General features: G+C 36.9%; 1 protein-coding gene across 8 annotated transcripts in view; it reads left to right on the forward strand.

Moving 5' to 3' along the window:
* slc2a9l2 (solute carrier family 2 member 9, like 2) overlaps positions 1 to 21929 on the forward strand; it is a 124575-nt gene that overhangs the window by 22462 nt on the left and 80184 nt on the right. For all 8 annotated transcript variants that reach the window (XM_008409515.3, XM_081607351.1, XM_008409518.3 and 5 more), the window contains exons 5-6: positions 3921 to 4045; positions 5585 to 5730. In XM_008409515.3, the coding sequence (XP_008407737.1) occupies positions 3921 to 4045; positions 5585 to 5730 (271 nt within the window). The remainder of the gene's footprint in view (positions 1 to 3920; positions 4046 to 5584; positions 5731 to 21929) is intronic.

The raw sequence follows: 21929 nt of genomic DNA on the forward strand, positions 1-21929 counted from the left end.
GCAAAACTCACATTCAATGTCACATTGCACCATCAAGGTTCAGTGTTTTTTGATTTTATGAGACAAGGTAACACAAAGTCGAGCATCCAGTGAAAAATGAAAGATCTTCACCGCCATGGTTGTTTTATCATTTTTATTCGATTTACAAATCAGTCATGGCTTTTTTGACAAAAGAAGTGAAATCTGATTTCTACAAATGAATGACTGTTAAATTCAATTATTTAAAATTAAATAGGTGATCCATATTATTTACCCCCTTTAATGTCAGTATTTAGAAAATGTACATCTGAGCACAACAGTTTTACTTCCTTGCTAAATTGCTCAAGGATGGATTTTTATTTCCTAGCTTTAAACTTTTCCTCAACCTGACTGCCATGCCCTTGGTTTTCATGATGCTGGTTATTGACTAAATGCTCTATAAATGCCTTGGTTTGGACTTCTGAAGATCATTGACTGCACTGAATTAAATTTAGGGAGGGCAGAGTAAATTAAGACGAATATGCAATACATCTCATACAAAGAGTATTTTGTGTGATGATAAAGAGAAAACGCAGAAATTCAGGTTAATATCATTGACAACATTTCAGATAAATGTTTATTTTTTTGGCAGCTGGTGTTGAAGTTTATTTGATGTGTCTGAAAATTTCTGTACTTGTCTTTATTTTTTATTTCTTTAGATATGCCTGACTTTTCAGGCAATGTTTCAATCTTTGTTTTCCATGCCTTTTATCCCACACCCATTGACATTTATTCATATGTTTTACAGTCATCAGTGCTAATGTATAATCATATTGTGCAAGTTGTAAAAAAATCCCAGCATATTACTTTCCTCCTACAACTGCAACATTGGTGAGTTTTGTTCCCCTCATTTTCCGCTAACCCTCAGTTGGACAGACAGCTTGTCCTATTAAGTGCAGGTCTCCAAGAAGTTGTTATGCCCACACTTGTGTTCTTCTCCCTGATGTCTCCAGCCCAAGACTACAGCTATTATGTGAAAAAGATTTTTTGGTGACTTATTATCCTTCCAGCGATGTACTACTCAAGTTTAGGGAGGAGTGCGAAAAAAAAGAAAGGAGTTGCTTTTGATCTAGCAGTGGTGCTTTGACAACTTATTCTGCCTGCTGAGATCCAGTCTCACAGCTAGAGTAATGAGTTTCTCAGGGTTCGGACAAGTCAGGCAGTTTCACATTTTCTGTGTGCAGAGCTCTGCGTCCTGTGCCCTTCAGGGACAGACTTGAGCTTAACATAATCACCTCCTGTGCCTCCAAACTAATTTTGATTCACAAGAATCCATTAACCACTAGTTATTAGGATGACATTGTCAAAGCAGAGGAAGAATCATGAATCTTATACTTTGATTCTTTCTTTCTATTCGAGTCCACTACAACACTCTTAGATTCACCTTGACTTTCTTCTTCTGGATTTCTGTTGTGTCGATTGAAGGTACTCATTTTTCCTTTTGTATTCTCTGCTAGACATAAGCGTCCCAGTTGGTTATTCCGGAGAGGCTGACATTCAGATGTCAGAGTGAATATATGAAAACATCGGGAGACACATGCAGAGATCAAACAGACAGCAACTCTGTAAAAGTGACCAAGGAATTCATTAAAAGTTTTCAAGTAAAGCTGAGGTTAATGGCTTTTTAAACATATTTCTACTCTTTGTCATAATGAAGACGTGACATGAAGACTGCATCGCGTGTTGTTTGTTCTCCGGCTCTGCTATCACGTAAATGAGGCTGCCCATGAGACGATGTGCATTTCTGCAGCGGCAGTTAAAATGAGCATCTTCTCCTTTGACCCTTTGACCCTTGACATTAGGCGATGAAACTCCTCTGTTTAAACCTTGCAACAAAATTTGTTTCTTTTTCTTCTTTCGGCTTGTTTAGTCTTGTCTCAAAGTTTGGTTTTCAAATTTGATTCTTAAAATGGTAATGTCTTCACAAAACAGTCTTGTGTGCATGCAGATGAATTCATACATATCCATAAAGCCTGTTTCATTTTGTTGACATTCAGAGGTGTTCTCGGAGGGCATTTTGAAGAAAACCAATTTTCAAAGTTCCAATTCTGAAGTTTTTCGGAATTGGATGTTTTATAAATGAGCTTATGAATCATAAATGAATAAACCTCTGTTAAATCTTGAATATGTATAGGAACAGTATGATTGAGTGTGTGGTTTGGTGTATGCATATGTCAGTGGGCCGGAGACAGTCAGGAAAACTATGAAAAATATCAATATCAATAGTCATCTAGCCTTAGATGACTTGCATTAGGAGAATAATATTTGCTCACGTTATTATTATTATTATTATTATTATTATTATTATTATTATTATTATTATTATTATTATTTTACTTTTAACCATGCCAATAATTTAATGCAATTGCGGAAGGACAAAATGTTGTAAAGTAGCAAGAAGTAAGTAAGATAATTTGCTTTCAATTCTCATACAGTGAATCAAACTTCAGTTTCTAATGTCAGTAATGTTAAGCAAAGTCCTTCCACCGGTCTGTGCACAGTCTCCATGGTAACCAGCTGTTGCACTGGTCAATGAGCAAAACTAGGATCCAATACTTGTGTCAGTACTATATCCTTTGTGTTTTAATGCAGATATTCATTACAGTATCAGATTTAGGTTGTACATTATTCCAGTTACTCTCTGATCTGGACTGGAGCATGACACTTACCGTGCATCCGCTCTTAAACTGGTCCAAAACAAAAATACAGCAGTTTCTTAGGCACAGACTGCCTAGACTTCATTTGTAATAATTATGATGATTTTGATTGCATTTATTTCAAAAAATGACATTTCAGATTAGAACATTACATCCTATTCAAAAGTCATTAATATAGAAATGTGGAACAGGAAAAAGTAAAAGGTTACTTACTTTTACTCTGCCTAACCAGCCTCATCAGGAGCATATTCTAATTTGTTGAATATAACTAGATTAAACCATTTTAGTACAAGTTGGACCTCCTTTTACCACGATAGTTTTTCTTGGCCGAGAAACATTCCTTAGAGATTTTGTATTGGTACAAATCCTTTCATCTAAAGATGCGCTCCTTTTTTTCTTTTTTTAAACCATGTTGAATTTTTCAGACCTCATTCACCACTACAGAAAATATGACTTTGATCTCTTCTCAGTCATGCCAAAAATAAATAACTCCATGTCCACACTAGCTGACAGATTAAAGTATAATACAGCTTCTTCGGGTAGGTTTAGCTCAAAATTACTAGCTGGAAAACTCTTTGACAAAGTAGATTTTGTGACATGTCTGCAAGAGCTGCCTGAATACACAGTTTGTGGAGATCTTTTTCTAGATTTCATTTGCGAATAAAAAAAAAACTACAGACACTGTTATTAATCTGATCATTCCTCTGGCTGATGATTAGGTTGATTATGACTACACACACTGACACATTCAAGCATCTGTTCAGAAATGAGTGGTTTAACTTTCAGTTTTTTCTTGGTCTGTGAAAAAACAAAAATCTATTTAAATGAATCCTCCATGAAGTGTTCTCCATCCACTTGACACAAGGGGCCTCCTACATTAAAACATTTTTCTGCTTCCCTGGCCTTGAAGAATCCTTTACATCCAATGGTTTTTATCCCTTTTATGAACATCTAAATCCACAAAAAAGTGAAGTTATTCTTTTTTTTCTTTTGGCTGTCTCGAGTCTCGTCACTCCTGATTGTTCTGGCTTTGGAGTGCCTTGCGGAAATGTTTTGACAGAAGTCAGATGTGCTCGCCGTTCTCCTTTTATCACAATTAAAGCGCTACCGACGTTTCGACAAAGGGCTTGAATAACTGGATTAGAATTCCATTCAGGTCTCATTGTCATCATGTCTGTACCGCTGATCTTCTCCTCTTTCCTTTGTCGTACAGAGTCACGTCGACTTTGTCTTTCTGTTTTTCAGAAAGGGAACCTTGCTGCTGAATAACTGCTTTGCTGTGATAGCCGCTTTGTTGCTGTCGCTGGGTGAGATTTCAAGATCTTTTGAGATGCTCATCATCGGCCGGATCGTCATGGGCGTGAACTCGGGTCAGTGTGCAATTAAAGGAAGCACATTTTGTTGAACTTGGTGTGCAACAAATACTGCAGCTTTTGCTTATTTTGGTGAAACAACAATGGGGGAAAAAAAGGTTTAATTAACTGTGTAAACCTTTTGATATCCCTCCAAATAATTTAAATAAGAATGTTGATACCCCTCCAAATGACGCCTAACGGCTTGGCCTTTTATCGCAGGTAAACAAATGCAGCAGACTGTATGAACCTGAGAGACCAAACACATCTGCAGAGAAACACTTTCCTGTTTCTTTCAAAATGGTCCAACCTAAAATAAATAAATAAATCAGGTTTAAAGTTTGATCTTTCCAAAGACTAAGGCTGCTTGTCTGCATAAACAAAACAAAAAAGTAAAGAAGAAGAAGAAATTAAGGTAAATATTATATTGTGTTTGGAGTTCATCAAGAGGCAAAAGCAATAAAGATAGGCAGATGTGCAAAATAACTTGCTTATCAAATATGAATTCAGTGGTGATCAGAGAGCAGAGAAGCTCTAATTGCCTTCTGTTCTGAGAGCCACACCAAAATCACAGAGGGACATAAAAAACAGCACTTAACCAGAGAATGACTCCAGTACAGCCTTGGCAACAACCATTCCTTACATATTCACACTATCAACAGTATGGGAACTATATGCTTGGATGCTCTCATCACCAAAACAAAACAAAATATACATTTCAAGCTGCAATAAAAACTAAACAAATGAAACACAAAAATAGCTCTCCTCACTTCAAGTGGATAATGAAGGAAGAACTTTTTTTTCTTACTCAACTAAAACTGCAAACTTGACTATCTCGTATGGAATTGCTTTAATTTTCTTAATGAATTGACATTTTGAAAGTCATCAACTTTACTACATGTATTGATTTTCTGAAGGTTGTAGATCTTATGTGTGCCGTTTGATTGAAACTGTTAGTACAGCACACTTTTACGACATCCTCAGGTCTCAGAAAACATCTCTAACCATCAGACAAAATGACCTCAGACGTTGCAGACGGTTGACAAAAAGTAACTATCAGGTTAACAGATTAAATGGCATAAGACCAGATGGATCCAGACAAAACAGCATGATAGACCTAAAGGCATATTCCCAAATAGACTAAGAGCAAACTGAGTCAGGTGAAATGATTCAGACCAAACAGAAGTAGACCAAATAGACTCAGACTAAGTGACATACTAAGCGCCATCTGAACAAATGAACTTAGACACAAAACAAAACAGTTTTGGACAAATCAACCTGATTTAAAATGACATCAGATCAATTGTAATCAGACCAAACTGACTGCTTGTGCCAGTGCAGGTTTGTTAGCGCTCTTGTCAAGAACCCACAAGGCTTAAAGCAGAGTTTTACTGAGTTTACTAAACACAACAGAGACCAATATGCTATTGGGTAATTTTCTTCTGCAGATTATTTGATCTTTTTTGTCTTCTTACTTGTTTTTACTCCCCTTTTCACTTGATTCTATTACGTGACCTTTGTTTTTGTTTGTTTTTTTTGTTTGTTTTTTCCCTCTAGGTATATCACTTAGTGTCCTCCCCATGTACCTGGGAGAGATTTCCCCTAAACATATCAGAGGCTCCATTGGCCAGTTCAACTCCATCCTGATCTGCTTGGGTGTGTTCACAGGACAAGTGTTGGGTCTGCCCGAACTCCTGGGTCAGGTCGGTGAGCAAACAAATATACTATGCCCTCATGTGTAAGCAGTGGATTTTTACAATTCATCACTGATGACTGATTGTCATTGGTTTGATGAAGTTGGAAAATGAAAGAAAAGGCATAGAAATCACATAATCCTTGAAGTGCAGTGGTGCATACTACTTTCGGTGTTCTGTGATTGGATAAGGAGCTGATGTAATTTCCAAATCCAGGTGGAGAAGCTCCTTTCATGGTCTGCTTTAGCAACATGTCACGGTATAACAGCAGAGTGGGCAGAGTGTGAACACCTTTTAAACAGTGCATCATTTGGATTCCAGCTGCACAGCAGCATATCTATCCCTATTGAATCTGCTGGATCATTTACACGCCTGTCTGTGCATTAATTTTGCAGGTGGCTGCTGGTATTTTTTTTCCTCTCTGTCTATTACATAAGGTCTTCAACAATTAATAACACAATAAAGCTTGATCGCTCTGACAGATAAACTGCTTTTCCGGACTCCTTTTACCGCTGAATGATTTTCCCTCCAGGCTGGCCTGAACTAAACCATGACAAATTATAGCTGAGAAAAACATTACCAATATTGCCTCTTCCACTGTGAGAAATAGATTTTTTTTTTTAGTTTAGTTTAGTAATGATTTCTTATTTTTTTGTGTTGATTTGTTTCATTTCCAGGTCTGCTTTGACAGCTCACTGACTACTCCTTATATCTTTTGCTGCATTTTCCTAGTGTCTGCTACTGTCTGAAGGACTTCCCTTGAAGTCTATTGAATAAGTCAAGTAGAAAACAATGCTGAGGGTGGCTGGTGACACAATTGATTACCGAAAAGGGTGTATGGCAAGGTGTGAATAAGAAAATGTTAAAAGCTTGAAGGCATGGTCCGGTGTTCATGTAAAAATTAATTTCAGCAAACATTCAGCTTCTGTGAAAGGCAAATTATTCATACGACCTTCCACACTGATGCTGTTTTGTGCACCAGCAAAACATGACGCCTTCAGGATTTTGTCATTTGCTCCAAATCTCTTAGCTCTGCTGGGTGGAAAGAAACGCACACGGCTGAGCAGGAGATGTTTAGGTGGTCCCTAAAAATTAGTAATACTGACTACATCTCTGCTGCCAAAGGAGTGGTGCTGTATACTTTTTCTAAAGCATTTAGCACAAACATAGTAAAATATTGTTGCAACTTTGGGTAATTGTTGTGGGAGATCTGTTACTACGGTGGCCGACAGGTGCAAATGCACAGCAACAGAGAAAACATGCCAACAAAAAAAGGGACGCAAACAAATGAAATCCAGCAAACAAGAGATGACGCAAACAAAAAGCAAATCAAATGCAGTAAACAAAAGAAAAAGAGGCGCAAACAAAAAGCAAATGAAGCAAACAAAAAAGACGCAAGCAAAAAGCAAATGAAGCAAACAAAAAAACACGCAAACAAAAAGCAATTGAAGCAAACAAAAAAGACTCAAACAAAAATGAAGCAAACATAAAAGACGCAAACAAAAAGCAAATGAAGCAAACAAAAAAGACACAAACAAAAAGCAATTGAAACAAACAAAAAAGGGATGCAAACAAAAAAGCAAATGAAATGCAGCAAACAAAAAAAGAGACGCAAACAAAAGTCCCTCCTGCTTTGCTCGACCAAAACAGCAGAAGATGCCTCATTAGCACTGCGGGATATTAAATAAATAAATAAATTTAGTGAACCAAAAATATTTACAGCTATTACCAGACTTAGTATCTGTGTTTTACCTCCACTCATAGGGGAAAACTATTGGGAGTTTTTAAAACGATTTGCCGGGAGACATGGGTTCTTTCTCGGTGTAAACGTCGGAACAATATTGTAATTAAGTGATTTACTGTTGAATTGAGCAGATATTTCAGATCTATACATCTACATTCTCACCTAAAAACTTTGTAAAAACTGAACACCCGTTTTAAAGGATGCAGACCCTAAATTTGGACACAGCTGTTTTTGTTCAACTCCCTCTAGTGGTCTGGAGCACTTTTTGTTTGCATCTTTTCTTTTGTTTGCTGCATTTCATTTGTGGTTGTAGTCTTTTTTATTTGCGTCTCTTTTTTTGTTTGCTGCATTTTATTTGCTTTTTGTTTGCGTCTCTTTTTTGTTTGCTGCATTAGCTTTTTGTTTGCGTCTCTTTTTTGTTTGCTTCATTTGCTTTTTGTTTGAGTCTCTTTTTTTGTTTTTTTGCATGTTTTTTCTGTTGCCGCGCATTTGCACCTGTCGGCCACCGTAAGTTACTGACTCAACGTCATCTGCAGACATCGGCAGATGTTTAGCTCTGACAGAGGGCACATAAAAGTAAAAGACAAGATTTTCCTACCAGATGAACAACAGCTGTGGTTGCCTCGCAGCAAATCAGGCAGCATATACCCATGAAAAAGGTGTTTCGTTTCAAGAAAACAGACCACGTCCTACATTCAGCAAAAGTTCATCAGAGTCTGTTGTTTCAAATTATTTTCATGCATGGTACTAATAACTTCCTTTTTCAAGAGAGATAGCTACACAGGTGTTTTTTTAAATTAAAAACATTGGTAAGGCTGTTAGTAATTAATTTAATCTTTTGTACTTTAAGGAATTAAATGATTAAGTCTAAGATATAATATATGTTTTTCAATCTAAATGCTGCTATACACGTAGCAGCTGCACATGTTTAAAGAATAGCTGTTTTCCTTGCTGTCTTGTGCAGACATGCTGCTCACAGTGCAATTTGGGAAAATACCAGTTTGTTGACAAATGTCAGTTGTTCTGGACTTTACTACCAATTGGCTTCCACACTAAGAACAACCCCACCCCTTAGTGTTAACATGCAAAACTTAGAAAATAAGGAATTGGTGTAATAAAGAAAAGTAAATAAATTAACTCAACTTTGTAGATTTTCTTTAATCAAATCGTCTTACAGTGCAGCCACGTTCACCCATCAACATGTAAAAGGAGGAAGCCAGGATCGAACCTACGGCTGTTTGGGCTCTAAGACAAATGCTCTTAATGATCCTCTGTCACCCCACGACGGTAAATGAAATCAATTTCACATTTACTTAAGTTATTGTCTGATGTTAGTTTGCTTAACCTAAAAATTTTACTGAAATATTTAAGTTCCACAACAAAATCAAATTCAAAAGACATCTATAACCACAAAAAGTACTTTTTCACATGACTGTAAACCTAAAAGGCCATTCGTTTGCTTGTCAGAAAGGTCTAAATGAATAGTAAAGACACAAAAACAAAGCTTGATACCTAACATGTGTCAAGATTAATGGTTGGTTTAACATTGAAACCAACCAGGTTGGTTTTATAGTACAGTTAGTTGTTCTATAAGAACTATATTTAACAATCAGCCACTTTGGTGCTAAGCCAGATATCTGCTTGGCTAAGAAATCACCTTTACCTATTTGCATCGTAATGGCCTGCTTTTCTCGCCTCCCTAATCTCTTATATTGAATTGCAGTAGGGAAAGCGCACCGGTCATAAATTGTGCTGCACCAGGAAGTTTTTCCCACGATACCAGAAGAGTTAACATTATGCACGGCCACTCTTCACCTTGCTGTGACTATTTTTAGCATTAGCTTTAATAATTCATCACCTACAAATGGTCATTAGAAGGTGCAGTTAAAACCAGACACAGAATTGCTCAAAACAAAATCAGACTCATTTTTTTCCTCTTTAGCTCAGTTGGGATGAAAGAACTGAGTTAGTGGTTTCTATTTGGTTTCTTTTTGCTTAATCCCAAAAAATGGACTAAAGAATTTTTAGCTTTATTTTCTTAAAAATAAAAAAAATTACAGAAAGAAATATTATGATACCTTGAGTAAATTTGGGAAAACTGCAGTGATGATGTCATGACTTTATAAGTTTTTGAATAACTTAAAACGTTTGAACAAATTGGAGCAACATCAAACACGTCATGGAAATTTCCATTGAAATCAGCCGAGATTTCAGGAAAAATGTCCAGCTATGAAAAGTTGTGTTTTGGTGCAAAAATGTGTGTCAACCCCAGAACATGAGCAACACTGTGGGAGCAAAGCAAACTACAAATGTTATACAGCGGTTCAGTCAAGAGTACGGGACAAAATTCCAACAAAGTTTTGTGAGGAACTTGTGAAAAGATTCCCAGAAGAAGTTACAATTTAAAATCAAATTTAACAAATACTAAGAAAATGCATATACGTTTGTTTTTAAGTGTTCCACATAATCCCTTGTTGCTAAAACATATAAGAATTATTACAATCTTATTTTTACAACAATGATTGAAAATTTACATTTAACATTCTGTATTTGCAGGCATTAGTAAATATAATAGTTCTCATAAAAAGGTTTCAGCCACTGGAATGCTTTCTGATTTTTACTGGTTTTACATATAAGTCATGATCAACAACAACAAAAATGACAAAAGAACCCCATTAATGTCAAAGTGAAGACTAATTTCTACAAAATAATTACAATAATTTTATTGTCCTTCTGCATCAATACTTTACTTTCTGTTCATCTATCACAAACTTTGCTCATAAAATATACAGAATTTAGTTGTAATCTTTCTCCATCAAAATGAAATGACTGTTTTACCATACAGCAGAACATGCAAAGGATGAAAATCTACTAAAGGAAATGAAATTGTACACTATCTTGGATGAATTACATGATACTGGGTTATTTGAGTTATTCTGTGCTTACAAATGCTTTGAACAATTTAAGACAACACAATTATTCTATTAAAGAAAAGGAAAAAATTATATCTAATATTTTATATCTATTTTCTATTTTAAAATGCATTTAATTTGACTTTTGAACATTCTTAATGGAACTTGCGTGTGTTATATGTAGGTAGAATACTCATATCGAATTACTTTTGGCCCCCGGCATTATGCCTAATGAGTTACCATATGAGGCCACCTGAACAACTCTCGTGTCAGCTGGCTACCCCTCCACATCTTCCTTGCGACATTAATGTAAGAGTTGGCCACAAAGGTTTAAATGCCAAGGTCTTTCTAACTGATGAGGTCTCACAGCTCTGCTCTGACTTTTTCAACTCCGCGGCCTCTCAGCAGATTGTTCCAGTTTGGTTTGACATTCAAGCCCGAGCTGGCGCTGGAGAGAGAAAGAGAGAGAGGGAGAAAGCCCATCTCTGCTCACACTTAATTATTTTTCTTCACTTTCCCAGGCTAGCTGCCAACATTGCCCATCAGGCACCTCTGTTAAAAAAAACAAAAAACTTTTACCCTTCACTTCACAGTACGCGTCTGGGTCTATCTGTCTGTCTTATTTCGTTTAGATAGCACCAGGAATTGTCAGTCACACCTTGTTAACCCAGAGGAAGTGTTACTCTGTCCCTTCACACCTTATTGGCTATTGTAGCAAAAACATTGGGTATGGTTGGTGTTGATTCCGCTTGCCACTGAAAGATTGTCATGACGGGGATCCATCATATCCCCGCTCAATTATTTACGTGCTGCATTTGTAGTTTATCTTTCAGGCCCAGAAACAGACATGAGCCCAAGGCACATGAGCTTTGAAAGCCAATCTGTTATGTCATGAGAACAGAGTGCTAATAATCAACAGCTCTCCTCCTGGCACACTTTGGAGACTTTAGATTACCAGTTACTTTTGGCACTGTATATAAAAAATGAATTATGGAATATGTTTTCTGAAATTAATTAACCGTATTTAGAGCCTGCAATTATATCTGTTGGCACTTGTTGATGTTCAGTTGCGATCAGTTATGATTGCAACAAAATAAAATAAAAAAATGCAGTAAAACTAAAATTAAAATGAACAAGCTAAAGAGTTCAGAGGGCTTTTGTTTTTCATGATTTTTAGAAATTTACATTTAAAATGTTTTGGACATGGATCCATACACATGGATACATATGTACATCTCTATTCTTCTGTTCATCCAAAACCTACTTGGAGTTTTTGATTAGAAAAAAATAAGAATGTACTATACATTTAAACTTCTGCATCTACTCTTCTTTTTAAAATTCAGTGAAGTTGTTGTATCATCATTGCACTCTGATAAAAAGAAACACATTTTTAAATGCATCACTGAAGGCCAAAAATAAATGACATTCTTGGCATGACGACTGTAAGTAAACTTCTGACCAGGATTGTAGGTACTTGGACCCAGTGAAGATACTTTTATACATGTTAAAATATAATAAGTCCTATCAAGGACACTGTTGAATATTATTGAGAAGTTAATTTATTTATTTCACATTACGCAGGTTAATTACACACAGACTGAATTTGAAGCCATTATTTCTATTAAGTATAAGAATTTTCTGCGTGGAGCAAATTAAAAGATGACACTTAAGATTAAAATGTTGTGTCAGACCAATAAAAAACAAAAAAATTTTTATACAGAAATGTACCCTTGATGAAAGTGTAATTATTACTTTCTAAAGCTACATTTAATCTTGCAAACTCTTTAAATCAAACTCTTTAAATCATGTCAGAACACATTACAATTTCCTGCGATGTACATGTATAATGTCAGACTCTTGACTAGCTGTGTGTTGAGTATTATTGTCTCCATTACTCTTTACCCGGCCTAGTTTTAATCTAATTAAGGGCATTTTGACTCTTAATTGTTCATTAACAAAACATTAGGACATGGTGTACATCATCTGATCAAAAATATTGCCGTCATTAATATTATGAACAAATATTTAGACATCAGGTCTCTGTTTTATTTCTCTGAAGTTGATGTATATTTTGTGAAAATTGTGCTTGGCAACATAAACCTTTAAATCCTCTTTCTGCTTCATGTTTTGTATGGCACCTAACCACAAATATATGTAATGCACGCTTCCAGCATAGCATTTGAACCCATTCAAGCATTTAAAATAGGAGTGACAAACACCTTTTCAAGCCAGTGAATCTTGTATGAAGCACCTTTTTAGATTAGGTAAGTGGAATTGTGCCCATTTAGAAGGCTGATGGTTGGATACCCTTTTCTCTTGGCTTCTTGTGCTATATCTTCCTTGGCTGTGCCTTGCCTGTCATTCAGCAGAGCATAAAGATTTTTAAAGAATTTATTTTGGTATGGATCTTTTCTCTGAGAAAGAATAGCTGCTACATTTTTGACCGAGGATGTGCTTTTTAAAAGTATATTTTTTTTCCCTGAAACTATGGTTTGATTACTGCTTTTTAAAAAAAAAAAATTTTATGTCATCCATCTGTTGTCTATACCCGCTTATCCTTGCCAGATAAGGGGACGGCCAACAGTCTCTGGATCCATTACAATGCAACACAGAGACTCACAGGAATCTGTGTTGCAAGCACATATTAATTGCTAAAGGCAATTTAGAGAGACCAATTAACCTAACAGTCATGGTTTAGGACTGTGTGACAAAGTCAGGGTAGCCTGAGAAAATCAATGCATCCAGAAAACCCTCAAGCCAGGATTAAAACCCACATCCTTCTTCCTGCAAGGCAACAGTGCACTACCAGGCCTCTTGCCATATGTGTACAAAGCGGGGCCGGCTATACGCTGGGGCTAAAGGGGGCAGTGCCCCCTCAAACAAACGTCTTGCCCCCTCAAATGAAACTTGCCACAAATAACACGGAACATCTCCCTTATCCGAGGTTCTGCTGCGCACCGTGCTGAGCAGGCTGCGGTCTTCTCCTGTCTGTCTGCGGTCAGGCTGTAGCTGAAACCCCTCAGCTGCTGGTAAACTATGGAGTTAGATTTGTTTCACAATTATTCAGCCCAAAAAAAAATCATGCCAAACAAAAAAAAATAGGATTCAATTAAAAACAAAATTATGTCAAACAAAACAAGTAGTATTCAATAAAAATAAAAAAAATCATGTCAAACAAAAAAATAGTATGCAATAAAAAAAAATCACGTCAAACAAAAAAAGTGGTATTCAATCAAAAAAAAAAACAAAAAAAAAAAACGAGTTCAACCAAAAAACAGGAGCTTCAAAAATTTTTTTTGACTCAACCAAAAAATGAAAGTTTCAAACAAAAATGAGTGATTTAAATGAAAAAAAAAGCTCTTTAAAATTTTTTTTGTTTCGTAAAAAATTTTTATGATTAAAAAGTTACGATTTTTTTTGTTTGAAATTTTTTTTTTTTGGTTGAATACTACTTTTTTTGTTTGACATGATTTTATTTTTCATTGAATACTACTTTTTTTTGTTTGACATGATTTTTTTTGATTGAATAATTGTGAAACAAATCTATCTCCATAGAAAACAGCCAATCAGCATTAAGTATTCAAACGAGCCTAACACGAGCGAGATCCCACTCCCTGCTGGCAAACCTGCTTGCCAACGATGGCGACTTTATCTGTCAAGTTGTCTAAATCTTAGATGTGCACGAAAGGAGCACAATGTTTTGGGTTGGTTTGTTTCACATTTATAGGTTCGTTCAAGGTCTGACTTTAAGTTCATCAAATCAAAGACACTTTAAAGTTTGGGACAGAGGACTCTGTTACTCAACCAAGAACTAAGTCTGTCGTATAACAGGCAATAAATCAATTGATTGTATGACAAATTAAAATAAGCTCGATAATTTCCATTTACAGAATGGTCTGTTTTTCTCATGTCTCTTGCTCTTTCTACCAAAGACTGGATAATAAAATGCTTCAGTCTGGTGCATTGGTCTTTACTAGATCATTTTTTGAAGGACAATTTTGTTTACTGAGACTTGTGTCTCTTTGATGGACATTTTATTTGTTCTTTTGATTGTTTTGGATATTTAAAATGTCTTCCAGTTACAACGCTAAATGTTTGTTAGAGGTTTATTGATCTCTGAGAGGGTGTACTTGTATTATTTTGCCATTACCATTATATTACTTGACAGTGGTCTCAAAAGAATGTATTGCAGTAAGTTCTGGGACAATTAATTGCTCAGCAAAATTTGTTATCGTGACAGCAATACCAAGATTTGTTTTTAAAAGATTTGATAAAAATGTTGAACTGGTGGGAATTACAGACTTCTCATACAAACGGGCAGAAGCAACCCTAGATGGTGAATCAGCTTTTCAGTATCTGAATGTGTGAGTATTACAGGAATGTTCCAGGATTGTTTCTCTGCAACACATGTCCAATACAGTATCCTGTCAGACATGGTAGGAATGCAGGAAAGGCTCAGACACACAGAGGCCAGGGATGGGACGAACTGAGGGCAAAGGTCGGAATCCGTGTCCAGAAAGCAGAAATAAATGTAGAGTCCAACAGGAAAAAGACAGAACAAAACCGAACCTCAATAGAGCAGAATCCAGGTGAGAGTCAGAAGAACAATAAGCAGGCACAGATAGACTGTGTAAATCGAGTCCTGCCTCGCATGCGAGCAGGAAATGGAAACCGAACGACTGAACCATTACAGACTAGATTTATAATCTATACATATTGATTTGACCCATGTCACATTTTAAACTACCTTCCTAAATATATTATGGCTGTCACGCCTCTCCCCGAAGCTGCTACATATTCTGTGTCATGCTTTTTACTCCATATCATTTTGGACTTACGGGAGAGATAATATGCGGTAAATGCATCAACATGCTGGGCTGGCCTCTGAACGTGGACTCCATCAGGCTTCCTCTCCATGACGGCTTCTGTTAATGGGAGCTGGTCCAAGATGTCATTTGTTGTCAACTGCCAAATTGTGATAAGCCGTGACAAATGATAATTAATGTAACCTTGGTGCTCAGCGTCTGACCTTTTCCCAGTAGAGAAGCATGTTTATTTAGGTTTTGCAGGAGCAGGCCTTTAGCCAGTCGGTCACTAATGGCCCATGGGATCCGAGGCCGTCAGCATGCATCAGACAAAGACAAAGGTTCAATTTAGCTGCCTTAATGAGCTTTATTTATACTCTGTGTTCTCCATTACATCGGTGTATAGCTTCAGAGAGTTGCGCAAATTGACAAAAAAGGTCGATGGTTTGCTTTAGCCTATCGGGGAACTGTTATTCTTGTTCATGCTAGATCAGTGTTTCTCAACCTTTTTCGGGCCAGCGCCCCCCTAGCCTTTATCCAGGTCCCTCACCACCCCCCACCAAAAAATTTTGTAGGCTACTTTGCACTGACAATTATTTTATTATTAATGTTACTATCATTATTGTAGATGTTTTGAATCGGCGCACTGATTATGTTTTCCCGTACACTTCAGCTCGCCTTACGCTCCTTCACCTCGCGCACATAACGGGGTAAATGTAGCGAGTTTTGCCCTAAACGTATCGGCGTCTGGAGGAGGGGTGTTGGGGGGGAGGCGAGCGTATGTTTCTACTCTCCTTCGTGGGGGGGCGCCGATTTATGTTTTCGCATCCACCTGAATAATGTGTAGTTGCGCCCCTACCCATGGCACTTCAACAATATTATTTTACCTTTTATCTGAAATAGTGTATTTTTATTCTTGCCATACAGTCCTCTGTATTAATTATTGCTCAAAAGGTCTTGCCATACCAGTTTATTCCTCCGTATTTACTTTAGTTTCTTAGTTTATTCTTGCATTTTGTTCTTCATTCATTTCCATTTAGTTTCCTTTGATTAGCATTATTCTCTCTTGGTTTATTGCTATGTCCACTTTAGTTTCTTTCCTGTTGCTAGATTTATTTTATCGTTTATTGACCACCGGTAATATTCATTCATCACCTGCTGCGCTTCCTAATCGTCATGTGTTTCACATCATGTGTTGATTTTTCACTGTTCAGCGTTGGATTCTCTGTTTTTATGCCATAATTCACATCTAGTTCGTCGCTCCGTTTTGTCCGCTTCTCATGTTTCAGAATTTTGCGCAATGTGCTCTGCGTTTTTTTTTTTTTTTTAACTCCCTAAGGTACAGGGCGGTTGGGAAACATATTGATGGGGAAATGGCAGACTGACATAAACCTTTTAAAACAACGGAAACAATTTCTGTATTCTGATTATTGAAATTTAAAAGTGCTGTGTTGTTCTATCACCCCCGTTTCATACTGGACCACTTACAGCACCGGTGTTAACGCTATAAAATGAACGCTCTCTATCGTGGTGTCACCCATGGAGGGATTTCTTTATTTAAATGGGTTTATTTTTCAGAGGGATACAATGTGAGGGCATCGTGATTTTAGTAATTACATGTTTATAAGAGCGATTTTCTGTTGGGCAGCTTTCAAACGAAAATAAAACACTTTTTAATATGAATTGCTGCTTTGACATGATCACAGAACTGCCAAAACATATGTACAAAAATACCAGACAAAGGGAATCACAGCAGCGTCATCAGCCGGTGTAACGCTGACCTGATGCGGAGCGGAGCTGCGAAGCTACAAACAGCCATCGATACTGTTGCAGCCAAGCATGATTTAATGTTACACAATACAGTTTAACCAAGTTGCTCAAAGTCTAAACTGGTATTGTTGTGCATTTAAGGTGTAAAGTTTTCCTTCGACCAAACGCCCCCCAAAGGCATCCCAGCGCCCCCCTTTTGTAAAAATGTCCACCAGCGCCCCCTGCCGTCCTCTGAACGCCCCCTGGGGGGCGGTACCGCCCACGTTGAGAACCGCTATGCTAGATAGTCAGTACTTTTGGTTTTACACATGAGCTAAATGAAATACATTGAACAGGGTGAGATTCACTTTTTGTGTGACCGAACTTTAAATTGTTGGCTGTGGAAACATGGATTGTGTTGAACATGGCACAAGGGCTTTGCTAAGCTACATTTTCTGATGATTGGTATGTGTGTTCACACACTTTGTCTCTTGTCAAATCACATTGTCAGTGGAGATGAATCGCTCAGTTTTTGACGTGCAGAAGTGCTGCTGGTGAGACGTGAATGGGTTAATACTTCTGGAAGCTTTCTACAACACTAGTGTATGTCCTGGGAGATTGGTTGTCTGCAGTATCCATCGTCTTTGCAGCAAGCTTGGCTGCAAAGATCTGAAATCTGATTCATGGAACTACAATACTGAACATAAAGTTTTTCCTTCTTAATTTTTCTAATTTTTGTGTTGAAAATAACCTTGTTGAAATGTAAAGCATGTGGGGTATAACTATCATGTTGTCTTACATTGTCTTCCATTCACTGTACTAAAAATGGCTAATAAATAAACAAAATAGCTAAGCTTATTTTAAGGAAAAGGCTACTCCTGGGCAGTAGCCACTGCTAGTGGTTGTGCTATGCACTACCTTCAGATTTTTACTTTTGCAAAAGTTATACTTGGATGTTCATTTCGTGGCACTTGATTACCAGAAAAATCTCATCTCTTGACAATAGATTAACAACAAATACTGTTATTGTTCAAAAAGCACAAGATTTCTTCTGCTCTTATGAAATACTACTTAACTTACATTACTTAATAAAAATTGTGTAGTTGGTGAAGTTTCCAGAAAAGTGAAAGTTTTTTTTTTTTGTCATTGGTGGTGAATATATTATAAAGCAGACATTAATCACAACAGTAAAAATCTGATTTATACTTTGTGGCGGTTTGTTACCAGAGAAAAACGCTCATCTCTTAACACCAAATTAATTATTTTTCATAAAACATATGCTACTTTGAAATACTGCTTATCTGCTGAGACACAAGAAATTTACAGTTGGTAAATTTTGAAAAAGTAAAAATCAGATGTTTACCTCATGGCACTTGGTTACCAGAAAACACACTCCTCTCTTAGCAACAGATTAACAACAAATATTGTTATTGTTAAAAAAACACCTAAGATTTCTACTGCTTTTTGTAAATGCTACTTGACCTGTACTGCTTAACAAGAATTGTTTAGTTGGTGATTTTTTTCAGAATAGTTAAATATATATATATTTCTTCACTGGTGGTAAATATATTATAAAACAGACATTCAACTCAAAAGATCTAATTTATACTTCGTGGCAGTTTGTTACCAGAGAAAAACATTAATCTTTTAATACCAAATTAATTATTGTTTATAAAACACAAGCTCTTTTGAAATACTGCTTATCTGCTTAGGTACAAGAAATTTATAGTTGGTACATTTTACAATAGTAAAAATCACGTTTACTTCATGGCACTTGGTTACCAGGAAACGCACTCATCTCTTGGCAACAGATTAACAACAAACACTGCTATTGTTCAAAAAATGGATTTCTTCTGCTCTTTTTAAATACTACTTATCTTACACTACTTACTACTTAAGAATTGTGCAGTTGGTAAATTTTGCTGAAAAGTTAATATATATATATATATATTTTTTTTTTCATTGGTGGTAAGTTATAAAGCATATATACTTGTGTATAGTAAGTGTTCTGCCGTGGTGGCGTCTCTAGTTCTAACTAGAAGCTCTGCCCTCCTCTGTAGAAACTGAGTGTTCGTCCATCTCTGTAGTTCTCTACATATCTGCCCCCCTCAGTGTTCTGTTGCTATGGTAACTAATCCTCTCTGAAACTGTCATGTGTGAGTGAGACAGGGGCAGACAAAATTCTATCTCTGTTTTGAATCAGTGTCAGAATTTGTTTTGATTTGAACTTGGCTCGTTTTTTTTTGTTGCCAATTACGTCGCCATGGTTACTCGAAATGTCAACAGAAGTAATGGCTCACATGCTGAGATCTATCCGCATGTTTTGATATATGTATTATGGAGGTGCACGCAGCGGTTCAAGCCGCATTAATGGTAAAAGGAAGTGGCAGTTATTTTGAGGTGTAGTATTAAAGGTGCCTTCCCATCCATTGCATGGCATTAAAAGAAAGAAAATCCATTGTAACCAATCCCTACCATTCTCCGATTGTACAATTACACTAAAAAAAGGACACATTTATTCTTAGTTCCACTCAGTTCATAACTGTAGGGTGTTTTTTCTGTGATTGATGAAGACAAAGTGCTTTGGGGAGCCCAAATAAGGTCCAAAGGTTAAAGTTATTTTTATGTGTGTACCAGGAAAAAAACCTGTTACATAAAACACACTGAAAATACTCTAAAACATACCATACCTTTAATCTGGTTTTGATAAAACGTAAACCTTTTGACACCCTTATGATAAAAGCAGGTCAGTTATCTTCCTTATCAGATTTTTTTTGTAGACATTCTGCTCTTGCTTGTACTCTCCTTGTTGCCGATGGTGACTTCATTTTAAACAGACATGCTCCAGATGACAAAAACAATACAAAATTCCAACAGAGATCATCGCTGTAATTAACAATAACAAGATGTCATCCGCCTCCTGTAAGGCGTGAGTCCTAGCATATTTGCTTCCAAATATAAATTGTGCTGCTTTTGTGATTCCAAGAATGGGACCGCATCACACATCTGCAAGGTCCAGCTGTCAGCTTGTTCCCCTGACAGACCATCAGCAAAATAGGCTTATAGAGAAGGTGACATTCAACACAAACAGCTGCGGGCCGACGGATGATAGGCTTTTCTTCTGATCCCAGCAGATGCACACATAAGATCATCCAAAGACAGTTACTAACCAGGCTCTCACTTTGCGGACGTTCTGCGTATAGTTGTGCTCTCCAGCTGTTGTTAAAGAAACACAGCTGAGCAGAGATGTTTATCTCCCAGGTAACAGGCAGGGTGATGGGACTGTGGGGAGCTACGCAAGCAGGCATAAGGGAAAATAGACGAGTCATCCGTATAAATATCAATTCAAGTTTTTACATTTCGTGTCGTATAGAATACCGCATGAAGGGAAAGATTATTTTCACCTACTTTCTAGTACACAGAAGGAAATGACTTGTGCAGTGATGTACAGCCACTCTAAGGGTGAGTGGAAGACTTTATCTCTGTTCTGTGAGGTTAAACTTTGAGGAGTTTGTCACAAAGCAGACTCATTACGCAGTTAGACGCTGCAAAGGTAATTTAATTACGACTGACCCAGTATCAAAGGGCCCGGTACCCCATACTCCCGGAGAACCCCCCACAGGACCCCCTGAGGAACACGGTCGAACGCCTTCTCCAAGTCCACAAAACACATGTAGACTGGTTGGGCGAACTCCCATGCACCCTCCAGGACCCTGCTGAGGGTGTAGAGCTGGTCCAGTGTTCCACGACCAGGACGAAATACCATCCACCAGTCCAACTTTCTCAGTTAGACAATAAAGTATCTTTTTTTATATTCCACCAAATATCTCAGACGGACATAATTGAGGAACATAATTAATGGCTGTGCTGGATACAGACATATTTTTCCACGTCTTAGGCTTCTTTTTGTATTTTGTTACTTTTTGTATTCACACATTTTCTCATTCATTGCTTTAGTTTTTAGAATTACGCATTAGTTTGAGAAGAGTACCAGTCTATTAGTGTTTTTGAGATGGTGAGAGAGCGGGCGAAAAATGTAAAAGTACTTCACTTTTTTTCAGATTAGTGCTGGAAAGAAGGCAACAGGCTGGTATGTATCTAGCAGGCAATACGGTGATGTAGTGGTTACCACTACTCTGTCACATGGTTCAAATCTCTGGTTGCACACCTGTGACCATTTTAAATTGACCTTAGCTTTGAAATGGCAGGGCGGTGTCCCGTTCAGTGAATTCTGACGAGGCTCATTTATCAGACTAGAAGTACCTTCTGAAAGCAGGTTAAGTATACGTCTCAGGTATATTACGTTTCTGATGGAATTTTGTTTAACATTTCTATTTGTCAATATTTTGGAGAAATAATTTCTTTAAGTTGACATTGAAAGGTTATTTTCAGTCAGAAATGTCTAATTCTGTTGTTGATTATGACTAATAAAAGCAATAAAAAAGGGTAATGAGTACTTTTAATAGGGTCTGCATTATTTACCTATTGCAATATATGTATTCTGTGGGTTTGAACAACAGGAAAGTGTGTTTTGTTGAACAATGTACCCTTTGACATGTTTAAAGTATCTGCTGATATTGTTGAGCTCCCAGTTTGAATATTTAATTTGTAAAGTTGGTCATTAATCAGAAATGTGATGGTAGTAGCTCTGTTTCAAACATCCAGTGTGCCACTGGGCGAGTAAATCTTCATCAGTGCAGACAGGGCCTATGTATTGTGCTGCATGAGATTATGTCAGGATGTTTTTGGTTTGTTTCTGCAATGTGTTTTTAGCACTTTGGTCAATTTCATACCAACATTTTAATGCAAGACAGACTAGATAATTTAACCGTAGTATAACAAAAATGTTGCTATAAGTCAGAATTACACTGCTATAGACATTTCAGATAGAATGAATGAAGTTACTGAAAAAATGCAAACCTCCATGTGATGTAAAGACAAATGTGTAAAGCTTTGGCCATGATTTGCTTAGATATATTTAAGTCTTGCCATTTACTC

Source organism: Poecilia reticulata, chromosome 5 (genome assembly GCF_904066995.2).
Source record: "Poecilia reticulata chromosome 5, P_reticulata-male-v2, whole genome shotgun sequence".
Taxonomy (NCBI): Eukaryota; Metazoa; Chordata; class Actinopteri; order Cyprinodontiformes; family Poeciliidae; genus Poecilia; species Poecilia reticulata.